This window comes from Peromyscus californicus, unplaced genomic scaffold (assembly GCF_007827085.1).
Source record: "Peromyscus californicus insignis strain IS unplaced genomic scaffold, ASM782708v3 Scaffold_3__1_contigs__length_106647218, whole genome shotgun sequence".
NCBI classification, from domain to species: Eukaryota; Metazoa; Chordata; class Mammalia; order Rodentia; family Cricetidae; genus Peromyscus; species Peromyscus californicus.
In genome coordinates, this window is record NW_026294551.1 from 71,226,931 (window position 1) to 71,246,800 (window position 19,870).

At 41.9% G+C, this 19,870-nt stretch overlaps 1 protein-coding gene across 15 annotated transcripts in view; it reads right to left on the reverse strand.

The window, feature by feature from the left end:
• Cdkl3 (cyclin dependent kinase like 3) overlaps positions 1 to 19,870 on the reverse strand; it is an 86,265-nt gene that overhangs the window by 64,241 nt on the left and 2,154 nt on the right. For 13 of the 15 annotated variants that reach the window (XM_052757907.1, XM_052757906.1, XM_052757905.1 and 10 more), the window contains exons 3-6: positions 14,962 to 15,156; positions 6,202 to 6,380; positions 5,066 to 5,178; positions 1,709 to 1,848 (exon numbers count right to left, since the gene is read on the reverse strand). In XM_052757907.1, the coding sequence (XP_052613867.1) occupies positions 1,709 to 1,848; positions 5,066 to 5,178; positions 6,202 to 6,380; positions 14,962 to 15,156 (627 nt within the window). The remainder of the gene's footprint in view (positions 1 to 1,708; positions 1,849 to 5,065; positions 5,179 to 6,201; positions 6,381 to 14,961; positions 15,157 to 19,870) is intronic. The other 2 variants (XM_052757914.1, XM_052757915.1) reach the window with 2 other exon arrangements.

A 19,870-nucleotide genomic window follows, 5' to 3' on the forward strand; every position in this document is an offset into this window, starting at 1 on the left:
CACAACCATCTCTAACTCCAGTCCCGGGGGCTCCACCCCTCTCTCTGGCCTCTGCAGGCACTACACACACACACACACACACACACACACACACATATACAGGCAAAACACAAACATACATAAAATAAAGTTTTTTTTTTTAATCAATGAATGGCTCTTCTGTGTCTCTCTGCCCTGGGAATGTCTCAGCTGAGGAGACAACCAAAACCCAAAGGCAACTCATGGGACAAGTTGTGAAAAGGAAGCTGTACACAATGATCCATAGGTCACTAAACACTCAGACTGTCATTACAGAGAACCACTCTTTAAAACAGTGACCATAGGATTTGAATGAAAGGCATATGCTTTATAAAATGCATTCTCTGTCTGCGAAAAGGTCCTTTCCCGGCACTTCTCCACAGTCCACACCACAGCACTGCTGTCCTGTGAACACTCAAGGAGACCAAGCCCTGTAGATGTGAAATCTTTTCATTTCATTTATTGTTGGGGAGGAGGCATGCCATAGCACATGTGTGGAAGTCAGAGGACAACACTGTGGAGTTGGCTTTGTCTTTCCACCTTTATGTGGGTTCCGGGAAGAAACTTGGGTAAGCAGGCTCGCACAACAAGCAAATACTCCACAGCATATACGAATGTAACACATCTTAAACTACTATTCCACACCAATGGTCATACAACCCTCATCTAAAATAAGCACCTTCACTCCTCCTGGTATAGCAAACCAGCTGGTTAGAGAAATAAAATAAGATTTGCTATTCATAATAAATCCACCTTATATTATTTGAATTTTGTACTGTGTTCATATGCTACTTAGTTTAAATAAAATTTAAAACTTAAAATAAGAAAAAAGGGCTAGGGAGATGGCTCAGCTGGTAAACTGCCATGTAAACTTAAGGACCCGAGTTTAGATGCTATGGCTGCATGGATCTGCAACCCAGCACCAGTGAGGAGGAGGCACTCGGATTATGTTCATTGGCCAGCAGCTCTAGGTTCACTGAAATGGATATCTCCCTCTCTCCTTCCTGTCTCCCTCCCTCTACCCGGCATGCCTGAACTCAGGACCTTGTGAATGTGAGTTAAGTACTGTATCCCTGAGCTATACCGTAGAAAGAGATTCTATCTAAACAACAACAAAGCATGGAGAGCTTCAAGGAAAGACACCTACATTAAGTTCTGACTTCTGGAGATATATGCATACAAGATGCCCGTGTGCACACACACTCACACTCTCAAGTATGTACACTACACACGCACAGCACAGCTCTTAAAATGTTTTTGTTTTCTCTGATTTGTGAATTTGGGTGGTGTATGCTCAGCAACATTCAAATGATAGCAGCCAACAGATGCCTCTGTAGAAAGTTAGGACAGCGCAGGACACACAGCAGCCCTAGCCTGGTGGACCAGATGCTGACGGTGGTGGGAAACATGGCAAGTCCTTTAAGTGTTCCCAATTTACCCCTCGGTATCTTAAATGTTAATTTCTCTCTATTAATTTCTACGTAGTATGTAACATGTTAAGATCACTTTAGGAGTCTTTCTGGAATCTCTTTCAAGTAACATTTTAAAACTGTATTATTGCTGGGAGGGTGGCTCAGGGGTAGAATGCTCGTCCAGCTGTGTGCTCCATTTCTAACACCAAAGAGAAGACAAGACTCCATGTTATTATGATTTCTGCAAATTCTTAGTCGTTCTTAATGTCTTAACATACATGAACTATCTCTGCCAGCAATCCGTTGAGCTTTGGGTATTTCTTTCTTGCATTCTTTGGGTGTTGAACTTGAGGAAGAACCACCCCGGCAAAGATGGGACTCTTGGAAAAGATATTGTGCAGGTGCGGCGTCAGGTTGCCTGAAACGATAACCAAGTGTCTGAGTCAGGAAACTGCTCTCGTGGAGATCACACACCATTCGCTCTCAGTGGAGATCGCAAGTTCATTTGCTCTCAGTGGAGATCGCACACCATTCGCTCTCATTCGCTCTCAGTGGAGATCGCAAGTTCATTCACTCTCAGTGGGGATCGCACACCATTCGCTCTCAGTCATGAATGTGGAGAAGAGGAAGAGCACCAAGTTTACAGTCGAGAAAATATCTAAATGTGTTATGAAAACAGAGGCTCTAGGTTAGGGACAGAGCTCTGCAGTGGAGTGCTTGTCTAACAAGTGTAAGCCCTAGGTTCAGTTTCCAACTCTGTTTAAAAAAAAAAATTAACTTTTAAAAATTGAAGTTTCCAGGGAGTGGGAGGAGGGGATGGATCTGTGGTTGTTACATAAATAGAAAAAATTTTAATAAAAAAAAGAAAATCTATGTCACCCAAATAAATAAATAAGTTGAAGTTTCCTCCAGTAAGCTGCTGACAGGCAGCAAAATACATAAAACCATATGGCTCTTTTACCCCCAAACTTTAAGGCATAATAAATAATTACCATCAAAAGAACTTTAAAATTGGACATGTTTCTCTACTTGATCTTAATGGTTTAACTGTCAAGTGTTCATCCTTACAGACTGAAACCTTACTCATAACAGCTAAAACAATAGAGTCAGGTGGTGGCAGTGTACAACTTCTTTTTTTAAAGATTTATTTATTTATTTATTTGTTTGTTTATCTATTTATTTATTTATTTATTATGTATACAGCACATCCGCCTGCAGGCCAGAAGAGAGCACCAGATCTCATTACAGATGGTTGTGAGCCACCATGTAGTTGCTGGGAATTGAACTCAGGGCCTCTGGAAGAACAGCTAGTGCTCTTAACCTCTGAGCCATCTCTCCAGCCTAGTAGCACACAACTTTTAATCCTAGCACTCAGGAGGCAGAGGCAGGTAGATATTTGAGTTCAAGGCCAGCCTGGTCTACAGAGCAAACAAAAACTACACAAACAAAAAAACACAGTAAAGAGCTAGAGAGATGGTTTAGTGGTTAAGAGCACTGGCCACATGTCCAGAGGTCCTGAGTTCAATTCCCAGCACCCACATGGTGGCTCACAACCATCTATAGTAGAATCTGATGCCCTCTTCTGGCATGAAGTTGCACATGCAGGTAGAGCACTCATATTCATAAAATAAATAAGTCTTTAGCCGGGCGGTGGTGGCGCACGCCTTTAATCCCAGCATTCAGGAGGCAGAGGCAGGTGGATTTCTGTGAGTTTGAGGCCAGCCTGGGCTACAGAGTGAGTTCCAGGAAAGGTGCCAAAGCTACACAGAGAAACCCTGTCTTGAAAAACCAAAAAACACAGTAAAGTAATTCAGAAACCAAAGTATTGTATAGAACAGTGGTTCTCAACCTGTAGGCTGTGATCCCTTGGTGTTGTTGAACAACCAAAGAGTCACCTAAGAATATCAGGAAGTACAGATGTTTACATTACAATTCATCACAGCAGCAAAAGTACACTTAGGAAGGAGCAATGGAAATAATGTTATGGTGGGGGTCACCACAACATTGGGAACTGTATCAAAGGGTCGCAGCATTATGAAGTTGAGAAGCACTGATGTAGAAGGAAGAAGACCAGCCGCAGCTGCAGAGTGCAAAGAACTGTGAACACTCATGGAGACTAGGCTCTGGTACCTTTCACCACCACTAATAATGTGCCATGGAGCAAATCTCTTCATCATTTATGGCTTGGTTCCCTCTGTAAGATGACAGGGTTAATGTCATCACCTCCAAGCTCTCTTCTAACACAGTCTCAGAATAGGGCTTTAAAAAGGAACATAAAGTGGATGCTTCAAGGCTCGATCTGACTTTTATTAATCTTAGATCATCCTCAATCAATGTTAATCCAGGTTTTACTGCTTTAATGACTGTTCACACTACCTTCTTCCTCATAATCCTGCAATTATGTGTTTATGAAGAGTTTCCCCCACACACTTGGGGCTCCTCAAGCTCCTCCTTCAGATTGAAATACCAGGCGTAAAGCTAACTACCAAAATGTCTAGGTAGTTACGGTGATCAGTGTAAATTGTCAACCTGGAAGCCTCTGGGGACGCCCTGGGGAATTATCTTGATTACATTAATTGACCTCCTACTGTGGATGACTCCCTGGCTGGGTCCAGGATTGTAGAAATGGAGAAAGGGAGCCAAGCAATATGAATGTATTTATTACTGTCTGTTCCTGATTGTGGGTGTGATGTAACCAGGTCCTCAAGCTCCTGCTGTGACTTCGGCTCCATGATGGACTAGAACCTGGGGCTGTGAGCCAAAATAAATCTGATCGCCCTAAAGTTGCTTTATCAGATATTTTATCAGAGCAACAAGAAAAGCATCTAAGACAGTAGTTAAAACAGATTGTAAGATAATTAAACTCTTATCAAGTATACTTTCAAATTTTACTTTTCATCAGCTATATTACTGAACACATTATTTAGCGACATGGTTTTCTACTGTGGGGTTGTGGTGGTTGTTGATAAAGAGGATGATTTAAGGGGACTGGAAGAGATGGCTCAGGGGTTAAGGGCACTCTGCAGTTCCATAGGACCCAAGTTTGGTTCCCAGAACCCACCTCTGGTGGCTTACAGTTGACTGCTGTAGCTCCAGCTCCAGGGGATCCAACACCTCTGGTCTCTGGGCACCAGCACTTAAATGCACATACCCACACACAGATGCATACACATACACACAATTAAAACAAAGTAGATCTTATTAAAAAGAAAATAATTTACTAGCAAATAATTGCTTTTCTATCTCCAATACTTTTAAAAAGCATCTGACTCAACTTTATTATTAAAAGCCCTTGTCTAGAAGAGCAAGTATTTGCAGAGGCCAACTTTGAGTTCCAGAACAGCACAACTTTTAGAAAACTTGCAGTAGTGGGTGGGGTTGGAGACTTAACTCAGTGAAGTAGACTACTACTCTACTACTTTTCTTAGCAGCAATGATTAACATGGGGCTTTGAGTTCCTGCAAAGAAAACATTATTTGTCAAAACAATTTTCTGCCTTCTTTACCAGCATGGAACCCATCTGCCATCACCTGTCTCACAAGGCGCTTCCTCAGTATTCACTCCCTAAACATGGGCACCAAGGATAACTGATGCAGTTACTTAGACACATAGCAGAGTATTTCAGTAATACCTACCTACTTTTAAAACAATCTTGTGGAGCAAATCCAAATCTGAACTGCTAGGAAGGTAGGGATTACCAGTGGCCATCTCAATGATCATACAGCCCAAAGCCCAGATGTCCACTGGTCTGAAAAAACGAAACAAACAAACAAACAAAAGAGTAAATTACTTTGTGAGGCACCAATATGTGTGATAACTAAACACATTTTATATCAGATCAAAGCTAAAGGGGAGGAGGAGGGAAACTAAGGCAGATGAACATGGTTAAACTGTATGTGCAAGAAAATGTCCTGATATATGCCATTATGTTATCTGATGAATACAGTCCCAAAGGGGGACAGCCACGAGTGATGGTGCATGTCTCAATCTCAGTGCTCGGGAGGCACAAACAGGCCGATATCTGGTTTTGAGGCCAGCTTGGTCTATATATTGAGTTCCAGGCCTGCCAAGGCTACACAGTGAGGCCCTGTCTCAAAACCAGTGGGGGGTGGGGAGATAATGTTTAAGTGGTGTTATTTACAAGTTTTCACTGTAGAATATTCACTAATGGTGAGACTGTGCTCCTTTTTGAGCCATCTAGAACACAGTTTTTAAAAAAACATTACTTTCAGTCTTTATAAGGAAGACATCACTTTTTCCATCAAACAGGAATTTCCATCAAACACAGAATTACGCTAAATGATTGGAGAGTCTTTGGACAGGCTGTCAAGATGGCTCAGCAGGCAAAGGTACCGGCCACTGGGTCTGAAACCTGAGCTGGATCCCAGGGACCCACATAGTTGGGAGGAACTGATCCTGCAAGTTGTCCTCTGACCCCCACATGCATGCCATGGGCCCTAGCCCATAAATAAATGAAATATAAATCATTTAACCGTTGCAGAACATCAACAGAGGAGACAGCCCTGCAGAGGTGTGGCACAGACTACTGGAGCAAGCCTGGACACAGTGTGAGGACATGTGCACAGGCCTCCAGCAGTTGCTGCAGCCATTAAACCCTCTAGCGTCAGCACGGTGCCCACAGCGTCTTCCGGGTACCTTCAAAGGTGTCCCTGTTCCTTGACCAAAGCCAGACACAGATGGCGGAGTGTCAGGAGTAGAGGAAAAATGACACACCCAGAAGAAGCCAGGCAGGTCCCCAAAGTATACATACTTTCCATAAGAGGTGTCTTTTAACACCAGTTCTGGAGCTCTGTACCAGCGTGTGGCCACATAGTCTGTGTACACATCCCCAGGAGCCGCTAGTGTCCTTGCAAACCCAAAATCACAGAGTTTAGTAATTCCTGACTGGGAGACTAAAATATTTTCAGGCTTTATATCTCGATGGATAATCTAAAAACAAACAGAAAATGTAATATATTAAAACAGGGTTTCCTTTTATACAGAATCAAAAACTATTCAGAGAAAAGTCTAACTCACAGCTAAGACAGAGAAGACATTTCCTAATCACAGGTAAAATGTTACATATTCTCCATCCATCACTTCCACATGGAATGAAGCCAAAACAGACACTGAAAGGTAAATCTGTTGTGGAATATTACTTTAACTATGTAAAGATGTGCTACATTTTTTAATGCTGTATTTATTTAATTATGTAAAGATGTGTTGCTGTTTTACCTTGCCTGCCTAAGGCACCTGACTGGTCTAATAAAAAGCTGAATGGCCAATAGCTAGGCAGTAGAGGGATAGGTGGAGCTGGAGGGCAGAGATAGTAAGTAGGAGGAGGAACCTAGGCTCGTGAAGGAAAAGGAGAAAACAAGAGAGAAAAGGGAGGGAGCCACCTAGCGCCAGCCAGCCAGCCACAGAAAAAGCAGGAAAAGCAGGACATACAGAATGAGAAAAAGGTAAAAAGCCCTGAGGCAAAATGTAGGTGAAGAGAAACAGGTTAAATTAAGTTATAAGAGTTAGTGGGACAAGTCTAAGCTAAGGCCGGGCATTCATAATTAATAGTAAGTCTCTGTGTCATGATCTGGGGGCTGGCAGTCCAAGAAAGCCTGCTACATAAGTCACACTCTAAGATCAAAGGGACCTAGTGAAAAAAAGTTCAACTTTCCTTTGACCCAGTTCGTATCCACTGTCTTCACAGCCAATGCTCTGCAAGAATACTGTATACTAACCCATCCTCTGCTTCCCATGCTGTGTTCAACTGCCCTGGACAAAGTCATCAATGCTATTGGCACATTGATGGACACCTCTCAGTCCTTTACCTCACTGATTTCTTAGTATAAGGATGTTACCAAATACTCCTCTATTCTGCAGTCCTGGGACCAAAAAGTCTTTTCTTGGCCTAGAAGTTCCTTTCTCTGTCCCTTAAATGTAGGACTGTCTCCCACTTTCCTTTCTCAAACACCATGCTCTTCTCTCTCTCCCTCCTTCTGCCCTCCACCCTGATTTTCTGTTGTTTTGTTTTAAAGCAGGGTCTCATGGAGTCCAGTCTATCCTTCAACTCACTATGTAGGCAAGTATTAACTTTTCACTCCTGGTCTTCCAGGATCACAGGCACACGATCATCCTCAGCTCTCTCTGTCTCTACCCGTGGACCGTTTTCATCACTTGGTTCTGGAGATCACAAACCCATGTGTTTCTTCCCACCTACTGACTGATCCATTTCAGTTCCAGCACTTTCTAGTAATTTTTAGTAATTTTTTTAAAGAATAAGAAAATGCTTTAACTGACATAGATATATATTAATTGCATACATTTTATTAAATCTTTTTATTAAAATATACCAACAAAGCTGGGCATGGTGGCACATGCCTTTAATCCTAGCACTTGGGAGGTTGAGACAGGAGGATCATTGTGAGTTAGGGGCCATCCTGGTCTACATAGTGAGTTCCAGGATAGTCAAAACTAAAAGAGAGATACTTTGTCTCAAAAAAAAAAAGAGCAAAAACCAAAAAATCCACCAAGGAATAACTAAATTAGACTGACTAACCTCTTACCTCTTGTCATTTTTGCAAAAAGAACCTTAAAGTCTACTCTCAGCAATTTTAATAACACAATAGCCACTAACTATAGTTACCATGTTGTAAAAAAAAAAAAAACCTCTTGAACTTACCCCTATCTGAAACTTGGTAACCTTGACAGAAATCTTTCTCTTAGCCTCCTTTTTTAGATTTTACATGTAACATAATATCCTCAACTTACCCACGTAAGTGTTGTGCCCTATCACCAAGTCTCAGTACTCTATGTACATCAAATTTTCTTTGCTGTATTTTCTGGGCCCATTCATCTATGCTTGGACACTTAGACTAATGGCAACACTCTCTGCCTACTGTGAATGATGCTCTGGGAATGCAGACTTGCAGCTATCTCAGACAAACTCGTTTTGTTTGCATACATGCCCAGTAGTGAGACCACTGGCTTACCCACAGTTCTAGCTTAAATTACTGAGGACCCTGCAGACCGTTCCCCATAATGTCCAAGTAATGTATACTACCACCTTCATATACCTGTCTACCTTCATATACCTGTCCACCTTCATATACCTGTCCACCTTCATATACCTGTCCACCTTCACATACCTGTCCACCTTCCCATACCTGTCCACCTTCATATACCTGTCCACCTTCATATACCTGTCTACCTTCATATACCTGTCCACCTTCCCATACCTGCAGTCTGCAGAGGTTTCCTTCCCTCCACATTCTAATTTCTGCCTTTGAAATCACCATTCGGGCAGTGACTTCCATCGTTTTAATCTACATTTCTTTGATAATGACAGATTTTGAACATTTCTTCATATTCCTACCTTCATATACCTGTCTACCTTCATATTCCTGTCCACCTTCATATTCCTGTCCACCTTCATATACCTGTCCACCTTCATATACCTGTCTACCTTCATATACCTGTCCACCTTCATATACCTGTCCACCTTCATATACCTGTCCACCTTCACATACCTGTCCACCTTCCCATACCTGTCCACCTTCATATACCTGTCCACCTTCATATACCTGTCTACCTTCATATACCTGTCCACCTTCCCATACCTGTCTACCTTCATATACCTGTCCACCTTCATATACCTGTCCACCTTCATATACCTGTCCACCTTCATATACCTGTCCACCTTCATATACCTGTCTACCTTCATATACCTGTCCACCTTCATATACCTGTCCACCTTCATATACCTGTCCACCTTCATATACCTGTCTACCTCCATATACCTGGTCTACTTCAAAATGCGGCTTTCCTTTGCTCATTTTTAATCATTCTGTTTACTTACACTGAGTTATTTGAGTTCTTTATTGTTTCCATTTTTCTCCCATTCTGGAAGCTGTTTCTTCATGCCATACATTTTTCCCTTGGCTACAAACAAGCTTTTCAGCTTGGTCTCATCTTCTTTCATTGTCTATTTTTGCTTTTACTACATGTGCTTTGAGTTTATCTCACAAAGAAAGAAAGAAGTGGGGAGGAAAGAGAGGAAGTGAGGGGAAAGGGAGAGGAGGAAAGAAGAAAAGGGAGAGGAGAGGGAGGAAGGGAGGGAGGCAGAGAGAGAGAGAGAGAGAGAGAGAGAGAGAGAGAGAGAGAGAGAGAGAGAGAAAGAGAGAAAGAAAGAGAGAGAGAGAGAGAGAATCTTTGCCCCATAGCGTCACAGAACTGTTTCAGCATTAGCCTCACCTTTAAGTCTTCAGTCTATCTTGAGTTGACTTTGAATGTGGTTCATGGACTTTAGAAACTTTGGTCTGTCATTGTCACATTGACAGTCCTTTAAAAATTGTCTCTTTCCGTTTGGTTAGACTATCTTTAGTATTTCTCTACAATGTTTACTTTTCTTTTTTCTTTTTGAACATAAAAACAGGTTATAATTCAAAAGTCCAGGGTTATTTTAAACAGTAAAATATTTTCTCTGTAGAAAATAGTGAAAATGGTAACATTTCCCAATAAGCCCTTTTAAGCCAAATGATAGCTGAATTATACATATAAATATTGATTAGATTCTTGGATACAGAAGAAACCTATCTTCACCTGTTCAGAGAGTTATGTTTTACTTAAGTTGTATAAGTGAGATTCCTATTCATCTTCCCCTTCACTGTTTGATTTACGGCAGACATTTTTCTATAGGCTAATCCCAAGGTTTACTTTTCAATGTACAGATCTCACACATCTTTTGTCGAGTGTTTCTTAGGTTATAAAATATTTTGATGTTATAAATGGCATTTTATTTTATTTCAGGCAGGGTATTCCATCCACTATGCAGTCAAGGTTACGTTGAATTTCTGATTCTCCAGTCTCCACCTCCCAAGTGCTGGGATTTCAGGAGTGTGCCACCACACTCAGTTTTATATGGTGTTGGGGGGGAATCAAACCAAGCACATGCAAGCACTCCATCAATTAATTGACATTACCAGGCCATAATCGTACCCTAAAAATTCTGATTATTTGTTGCTAATGTATAGAAAAACAGCCAGGCAGTGGTGGCACATACCTTTAATCCCAGTACCTGGGAGGCAGAGGCAGCAGAGTCTCTGAGTTTGAGGCCAGCCTGGTCTACAGAGCAAGTTCCAAGACAGCCAGGGCTACACAGAGAAATCAAGTCTTGGAAAAAAAAAAAAAAAGGAAGGAAGGGAAGGAGAGGGGAGGGAAGGGGAGGGGAGAGAGGAGGAAGTAAAACAACGGATTTAGGAATATAGGAATGTTCATCTTGTATCCTACAATCCAGAAAATTTTGTTTTGGGAATATTCTATGTAAATGAACATGTTATCTGTGAATAAAGACAGTATACTTTGCCATTGTAGCTACTACACTAGCTACAATAAAAGTGACGATCACAGGGCTGGGGACAGTCCCCGCTCAGCATGCACAGGACTGTGGGCCAGAGCTCCAGCACCAAAACCCAAACGATAGATACCGCCACTTTGGAAAACAGCTGGGCAGTTTCCTTCTTTCTTTCCTTTTCTTCTCCCCCTCAAGACAGAGTTTCTTTAGAATTCTTTGTAGACCAGGCTGGCCTCAAACTCACAGAGATCTGCCTACCTCTGTCTCCTGAGCGCTGAGTGTTGGTGGTATGACATGCGCCAACACCGCCCAGTGGCAGTTTCTTTAAAACAACCACCACCACCAACGTAAATAAAACAAAGCTGCTGACGGCAATATTATTCAGAAAGCCTGAGCTGGAAACAAGCTAAAAGACCACCAGCTGGTGTATGCTGTATCCACACGGCAGAGTAGCACTCAGCATCTAAACAGAACAAAGCACCAATATACATCCCAACAAAGATGACTCTGGACTCTGGACTAAGGTGAAGGAAGACATGTGCAAGACTGCTCACTGTGTGGTTTTATTTATAAGAAATTTTCAACAAAAGCCTATCTATAAGCACAAAACTGGTTATCAGCTTCCTGGAGCTGAGAGTAGACATTGGGACTAAGTAAAAGGAAGCAAGCTAACTTAAAAACCCCGTCCACTCATTAGCTGACCACTGAACTGAGTAGACATGATGAAGACTGCAGACTCAGGACTTTAAAGTGGGGTCTGGAGAGATGGCTCAGAGGTTAAGAGTGCTGGTGCTCCTCCAGAGGACCTGGGTTCAATTCCCAGCACCCACATGGTGCTTCACAACCATCTGTAATAGGATCTGATGTCCCCTTCCGGCATAAAGGTATACATGCAGGACACTCATACCTAAAATATAAATAAAAATTTTTTAAAAAGAACTTTAAAGTGCAGGAAAATTAACCTGAAAAAAACCCAGGCAGAGTGGGTCTGGTGACTCACACCTTCCTATCATGCCAGCACTTGGAAACACAGAGGCAGGAGAATCTCAGCAAATGAGAGGCCACCTGATCATCATAATGAGTTCCAGACCAGCCACACCTACTTAAGCAGGGATGTGTGTAGGGTGGGGGATTAAGCCCAGAGAGGGATGGAAAACTCTGGTTTCTGTAATTGCCACATTATTTTAAATATCCTGTTTTCAACAAAAACTTAGGGGCATGCAAAAAAAAAAATCAGGAAACAGCACACAGTAACTCAGTAGATGTATTTCCAAGATGCCAACACTGTACTTGAACAGCCTTTAAATCAGCTTACTCATTTATTCCTTTTTTGTGAGCATATAGCACTTGTATGAAATAGTGGGTCTCATTATGACATTCTTTTGTTTTCTGAGACAGGGTCTCACGTGAAGTGCTGGCTGTCCTGAAACTAGCTATACAGACCAGGCTGAGGTCCGCCTGCCTCTGCCTCCAGAGCACTGGGATTAAAGGAGAGCACCATGACACTCCTTTTTCAGTGAGTCTGTGTGTGGAAGGGTGCCTGTGTGCCAGTGTGTGAGAGGACATCAGGAGTTGTGTGTCAGCCTTGGCAGCAAGTGCTGCTACCCACTGGGCCATCTTCACTGTTCCTTGTGACTTTGAAAATGTTTATTTCATTTGTTTTGTATGCACGTGTGTGTGCTCTGGAGCAAACCCTGTCCAGGGAAACTGTGCAATCCTGTCTCCTCCTCCCTGATTTATCGGCACTCGAGTCTTAAGTCCCCTGCTCAGGTCGACTTCCATCGTTCAGTAGCAACCTGTGCACACTTCTCTAATGAATTCCTAGCTACATTTCAATCCAACTTACTTTACCTCATCCTCAAACTTCTACTGTTTGTTTGTCTCACACTTCCTGGAGACACCATGCATTACACTTTCAGTTTGCCTGGAGTGTGTTGTGAAGGGGGGTGCGCACATTCTAGCTACAGCCTATTTTGTTGTTTTTATTTATTTATTTATTTATTTATTTATTTATTTATTTATTTATTTATTTATTTATTTATTTTGGGTTTTTCAAGACAAGGTTTTCTCTGTGTAGTCCTGGCTGTCCTGGAACTTACTCTGTAGACCAGGCTGGCCTTGAACTCAGAGATCCACCTGCCTCTGCCTCCTGAGTGCTGGGATTAAAGGCACGCACAAGCACCACCTGGCTGGTTATTTGGTATTTTAAAGTCAGTGAGGTAAAGTCATGTACTTTACAAACAGGAAAGGGAAGCTTAAAAGGTTAAGTCTTGACAAGTGTGCTGGTGTTGGCCTTCAGTCCCAGCACTTAGGAAGCAGAGGCTGGCAGATCTGTGAGTTCAAGGCCAGCCTGGTCTGCAGAGTGAGTTCTAGGACAGTCAGAACTATGTGAGAGACATTTTCTCAAAACAAACAAGTGGAACAAAGAACATTAAATCTCCAGGGTATGGAATCATGAAGCTGTCAGCTCTGGTTCCACAAATCACGTAGGTTTTCAGAGATAACGTGTGGTGAAAACATTGGTTAGTGTGATTTAAGACTGTATATGCTGTTTCATGAGACAAGGTCTTGTCACAGAGTCTGCTGGCCTGCACTTGCAGTGATCCTCCTGCCTTGGCCAGCTGAGTGCAAGTGTGCACCACATGCCCAGCTCTATATGATCCTGATGACCTCATAACTGCCTCCTCTCAGATCTAGCTAGCAAGGACATCACCATGTGAACTCCAATTGCTATCACAATTTTTTTAAAGCCATGAAATATGCAGCATTATTAGCAAATTGAAGCAGTAGAAACCATCCGAGAAATCAGCTATACCAGTATCAACTACGTAACAAAATGATCTCTGAAATGCAAACCAGCAGCTTGCACTATGATCCCTGTATGCTAAAGTCTAAGGCAGAAAGACCTAGAACTTAGGGCTAGGCTGGAATACATAGTGAGTTTGGCATTAGCTTGGACTACCCACTGAGAACCTTGTTTCAAAAAACAAAAAAAAACTATTTTTTGAGGATTTTATGATTTTTTCCTGGACATTTAATTTATTGCTATTTCCTGACTATATGTACTTTCCAGAAAGTACAGCCATCTGAAAAAAAAAAAAAAAAGTGCCACAAAATACTGCTGAGCTAGGCTGAGCTTTGGTGGCATATGTCTTTGATCCCAGCATTCAGGAGGCGGAGGCAGGAGGATCTCTCTGAGTTCAAGGCCAGCCTGGTCTACACAGCAGGTTTCAGGACAGGCAGGACTACATAGAAGTTGTGTCTCAAAAAAACTGATGTGCTACATTACTACTTAAATACTACTGAAGTCAGTACTAAAATAGTAATCAGAAGAGTTGGGGTTTTTTTCTATGTCTATATCTATATCTATCTATCTATCTATCTATCTATCTATCTATCTATCTATCTATCTATCTATCTATATTTACAGACTGAGTGATGGACACTTTGCTCTGCCTTCTTCTCCTAAAGGCATCCACCCACTGACTTGCCATTCTCTTTCCTAGTATCCACCCAGACCCCAAACCTCCCTTCATTGAAAGGACTCTTCCATGAAAGCACAGCTCTGACTTTCAACATTCTGAGGCATTTCTCAAGTTCTTCATTGACGCTGCTTTTAGCATCTGCCACTGACTGGATGTGAAGTGTCCCCTTCGAAAAGGCTCATGGGAGGGTATATCCCCGCTGCTGCTGCTGTTGGTGGTGGCTCGGGAAACTTCAGGAGGGTGTCTAGCTAGAAGTGGGTCACCAGGGCATGACCTTGAGGGAATATACCTTGTCTGGGACCCTTTCTCTTTCTGTTCCTTGTCTACCACGAGACAAGCACAGTCTCATGCCCCTGCAGCCATGATACTCAAAGAGAATTATGAGCTGAAACCTCTGAAATCATGAGGCCAAACAGTAAGTCCTCCCTTTAAGTTGGCCTCGCAGTAGTTTTGGTCACAGCTTATGGAAAACTGACAGTACCTCAGACTCAGTCTACCTTGTCATTACAATCACTAAGTACTAAATAAAAGCTTTGGGGTTCTGCAAATAAACTGAAAGGCAATCTCCCCCTTCACATTTTCAGAAAGTCTACTAGTATTATAGAGAAAAATCTTAACAAGCTTCATAAAAATAGAACTATTCAAATGGCACTTGTGAGTCACACCCGTCCCAGCTGGGCTCTGTCTCTGAAGCACTTACATTATTATTGTGAAGATACTCAATTGCTCGAAGAATCTGGAACAAGTACTTTCTCAGTCGCTTACTCTCTAGTCCGTGACAGTAATGCTGTAACTCATCTAAGACTGTGTGGTCAATAAATTCAAATACCAAATGAATTTTCTTTTTTTGTCTAAAAACTTCAATCAGATTGACCAGGTTTTCATGCCGAAATTGCTATTAACAAAAGAAACAGAGTTTTAAATAAAACTGTTTCAAACAGTAATTCATTCAAACACCTATATAATTTGAAGGAAGTTTCAACTTCTTTTCTTTCAACAGAAATGTCTCAAGTGGTCTGTCACATTCTTAATGTGTACTAATTACTGTAAGTGATTTCCTGCTCTCTGTAAAGATGAGACATGTTGATATGATTGTTTATTAAAATAATTTAGAACTAATATACCACAATGCAATAAGAAATATTTTTGCTATCTTTTAATTTGGTTTGTACTTAACAATTTAAGAGGACTTCATGGGCCAGGCATGGTGGTATGAGCCTTTAATCCCAGTACCTGGAAGGCAGAGGCAGGCCAATCCCTGAGTTCAATGTCTACATAGGGAGTTCCAGGCTAGGCAGAGTCTCAAAACAAAACAAAGAAAAATCAATCAATAAAATAAAATGAACCTTAATTCATGCTTGTTATTTTTGTAGCTGTTGTTCTTACTTCGATTTTCAGAGACAAAGGCTTGCTATAGTATCCCAGGCTAGACCAGAACTCACAACCTTTCTGTCTCAGTTTCTGGAGTACTGGGTGCTGAGATTAAAGATATAAGCCACCATATTCAATTTGCACTTTGTTTTGTTTTCTGGAAACTGAACTTGAGATCTTCTTACAGGCTGAGCTGAAGATATCTAGCCCCTAAGGTCCTCATGTTTTCAAATGAGCATGAATTTTCACATTTTTTAAAAATGTATGTATGAGTGTTGGTCTACATGTATATATGTGCACCATGTGCATGCCTTGCACCCAGAGGTCAGAAGAGGATGATGTCAGATCCCCTGGAACTGGAGTTAAGGATGGCTGTGAACCACCATGTGAGTGCTAGGAAGCAAACCTGGGTTTTCTGTAAGAACAATTGCTCTTAACCATTGAGCCATCTCTCCAGCCCAAGCATATATTTCAAACATCATTTTTTTTTTGGTTTTTCGAGACAGGGTTTCTCTGTGTAGCTTTGCGCCTTTCCTGGAACTCACTTGGTAGCCCAGGCTGGCCTCGAACTCACAGAGATCCGCCTGGCTCTGCCTCCCGAGTGCTGTCAAACATCATTTTAAGCATGTGCTATACATTTACACAACGTACTCTCTAATTTTGGTCTTAAACTCTAGCGAATAAACCATAAGTTCTAGGGGTCATTTATTAATTCAAAAGAATCAAAATGTTTTTAAAAACTTCAAATATGTGAAATAATTTATAACCACGGAAATGACATAAATATGCAAATATTTATGGTATTTTTATTCATTGTCTATTCTACAATTCTACTAAACCACAAAACATCCTTTGTCTCAGCTACTTGGGAGGCTGAGACAGGAAGATAAATCTGAGGCCAGCCTGGGCAACACAGTGAGCTCTTTATTTCATCCAAACAAAAATTAGGTAAGTCATTTAAGAAAGAAAACGAAAATCCTTTTTGTACTCCTATCAACAACCATGGTCAAAAACAGTTCTAAGGAGCTGGGAAGATGGCCGAGTTCAATCCCCAGAACCACAGATAAGCCAGACACAGCAGTGAGTGCCTGTAACTAGCACTGAATGAGGTGAAGATGGCTGGATGGAGGGGCAGCTCACTGCTTGGCCATTCCTAGCTCAATTGTTGGCTTCACATTCAATGACAGATTCTGTTTCAGAAAATGAGGTAGAGAGTGGTAAGAGGCGGACACCCAACATGGACCTCTGACATCCAGGTACACGTGCACTTCACACAAACACATACACAAAACAAATGCTTTTAAATAATTACCATGTATCAGTGTAGGACACAAATGAAGCTTAACATTTTATGCACAATAAGCTACTATTGTCCTTACTACAATCAACTCTGAAATATTGAACTGCTTTTTTAAATTAACAAAAATATTTCTAAATTTGGATAAAAATGAGTGCATTTTCATTATTAGATTCACTAGCAAACTGTAACTTTTTTTTAAATGCTTTTATTCTAGTGGTATAATGTCAGGTTTTCCACTTTCCTGTGACTAACAGAAACTAAAATCCTTGAAACATGACTGGTAGAAATTTTTGCCAAAAGGCAATGCCAGGTTCCTTTCCTCTGTTTGCTCTCAACTTCCCTGATCCGCAGTTGCCCTGGTGCAGTGCTGCAGCAACAGAACACTGGCAGCCGCAAAGGGACAGTGAAGGGTGAGTGCTTTCGGACACCAAAAGATCGTCCCAGCTAGGGAACATGACTGGCTTTGTCTGGTCTTCATTTTATAGTTTTGATAGGTTTGTTTATGTGTACAGGTGTCTGATCTGCATGCCTGTCTGTACACATGTGTGTGCCTGGTGCTCATCCCTGGAACTGGAGTCACAGAGCCATCTGTGAAAGAAGTGCTCTTAACAGCTGAGCCATCTCTCCAGACCTTAGTCTTTAGGAGGCAGTAAGGAGCCAACAAAAACAGCAGGAACTTCTTTTTTAATGTATTTAATTATATTTTTCTCCATTACTAGACAATCTTTCCACAGATAATCTAACTGCTCTGTTGGTAATCAGAGTCTACCATGAAAATTTAGTTAAAAATGAATTATCATTTTAGGTTAAGAATATTAACAAATGCAAGAAATCTCCTATTAGATTATGTTAAGTTGAAAAGTGGTATGTGGTGGCATGTGCCTGTAACCCCAGGACTCCAGAGGCTGAAGCAGAATGAGGAGGAGTTTGAGGCCAGCCTGAGGTATACAATGAGATGAAATAGCAATTAATAGAACTGGCTGATCTTCCAGAGGACTCTAGTTCTTTTAGATTTATTTTACTATTTTATGTATGAGTGTACCTGCATGTAATGTCTATACACAGATGCATGCAGGTGCCCAGGGAGGTCAGAAGAGAAAATCAAATCCCACCATGTGGGCTCTAGGAATTGAACCCAGGTCCTCTGGAAGAGCAACAAGTACCCTTAACTGCTAAGTCAACTCTCCAGCCCCTAGGGCTCTGGTCCTGAACCCTCAGGCTCACAGCTCTGTAACTCCAGTTCCAGGTAGTATGACACCCTCTTCTGTCCCCTGTGGGCACTGCACCAACACAGCACAAACACACAGACAAAACACCCATAGACATGAAATGAAAATCTTTAAGTCTAAAAACCATTGTAGCTGGGCACAGTGATGGTGTGCAGTGGTGGGCATGCCTTTAATTCCAGCACTGGGAAGGCAGAGGCAGGGGGATCTCTGTGAGTTCTAAGTCAGCCTGGTCTACAGAGCGAGATCCAGGACAGTAAGGGATGTTATACAGTGAAACCCTGTCATGAAAGCCCGCTCCCTGCCCCCAACAAAAATGTTTTAAAGGAAGAAAGGCAGGGAGAGAGGGAAAGCAGCTGGGACATCCCAACTAAGTCGGTGAGAGTAAAGTGTCTTAGTAATGGTGTCACAGGTCTTTAATTCCAACACTCATGAGGCAGAAGTAGGCAGATCTCTCTCCGTAAGTTAGAGGTTAGTCTGTTCTACATAGGAAGTTTCAGGGCAGCTAGGACTATACAGTGAGACCCTGTCTTAAAAGACAAACAACAGCTGGGCAGTGGTGGTGCATGCCTGTAATCCCAGCACCAGGGAGGCAGAGGTAGGTGGATCTCTGTGAGTTTGAGGCTGGCCTGTTCTACAGAGTGAGATTCAGGACAGCCAAGGCTACACAGAGAAACCCTGTTTCAAACACCAAAAAGAAAGAAAATGCTTCTTCTATACCAGATAAAGATGGGCAAGAATAGTTCAAGTATTCTTCATCACATATAAAACATCTGAACTCCACTGTCAAGGAGAGAACCCTTACAGCACCTAGATTCCAGTAAAATAGAACATCTGTATTAGGAGGCAATGTTTGCAGGCTCCAGTTTTGGACCCAAGGAATGTTCACCTCCCTTTCACCTCCTCAGTTCTTTGTCTACCACACCTGCAGTGCCCTGGTCTCTCCTGATACTGTCGCTGTTTTCAGAAGCCTAACAGTCTCTAGTTAAATATTCCCATCATCTCCAAGACAACATCCCAAAACTGAACTAGTTCTCAATTGCTCTTCCAACTTACACCAACTTTCTCGGAACTTCAAAGGCGTCTGACTCCTTTCTATATACCATTTATACTGCTGAATTCTAAAAGAGGACTCGTGATATCATAGCAGGACTCCTGAATTAAATTCTCATCAGACCCTTTTAGATTTCAGTCTTCTGATACATTCTACAGAGCACTGGAGATTAATACTTAACAGGGATTCTTTACAATGAACTCGACCTTCACTTTCCAGCTCTTAAAAAATCAGATGCTACAGGATGTCTTTTTGTATGCTGTGAATATGTGTTGCTCTGATGGTTGATAAATAAAGCTCTATTGGCCTATGGCAGGGCAGGACAAGGTTAGGCGGTACACTCAAACTGAAGACAAGATGAAGAAGGGCGGAGTCAGAGGAGACGCCAGCTCGCTGCCCAAGGAGCAACAAGATGCCCACAGACTGGTAATGCCATGGCCACGTGGCAACATATAGACTAAAAGAAATGGGTTGAGTTAAGTTATAGGAGCTAGCTAGCAAGGAGCCTGACCCATAGACCATACAGTTTGTAAGTAATATAAGCCTCTGTGTGTTTACTTGGGACCAAGTAGCTGAGGGATGCAAGTGGGAGAGATTCGTCCGATCGAAGGGCCAGGCAGGACCGGAAAAACCTCTCTCTACAATCAGGTTTGTGCTT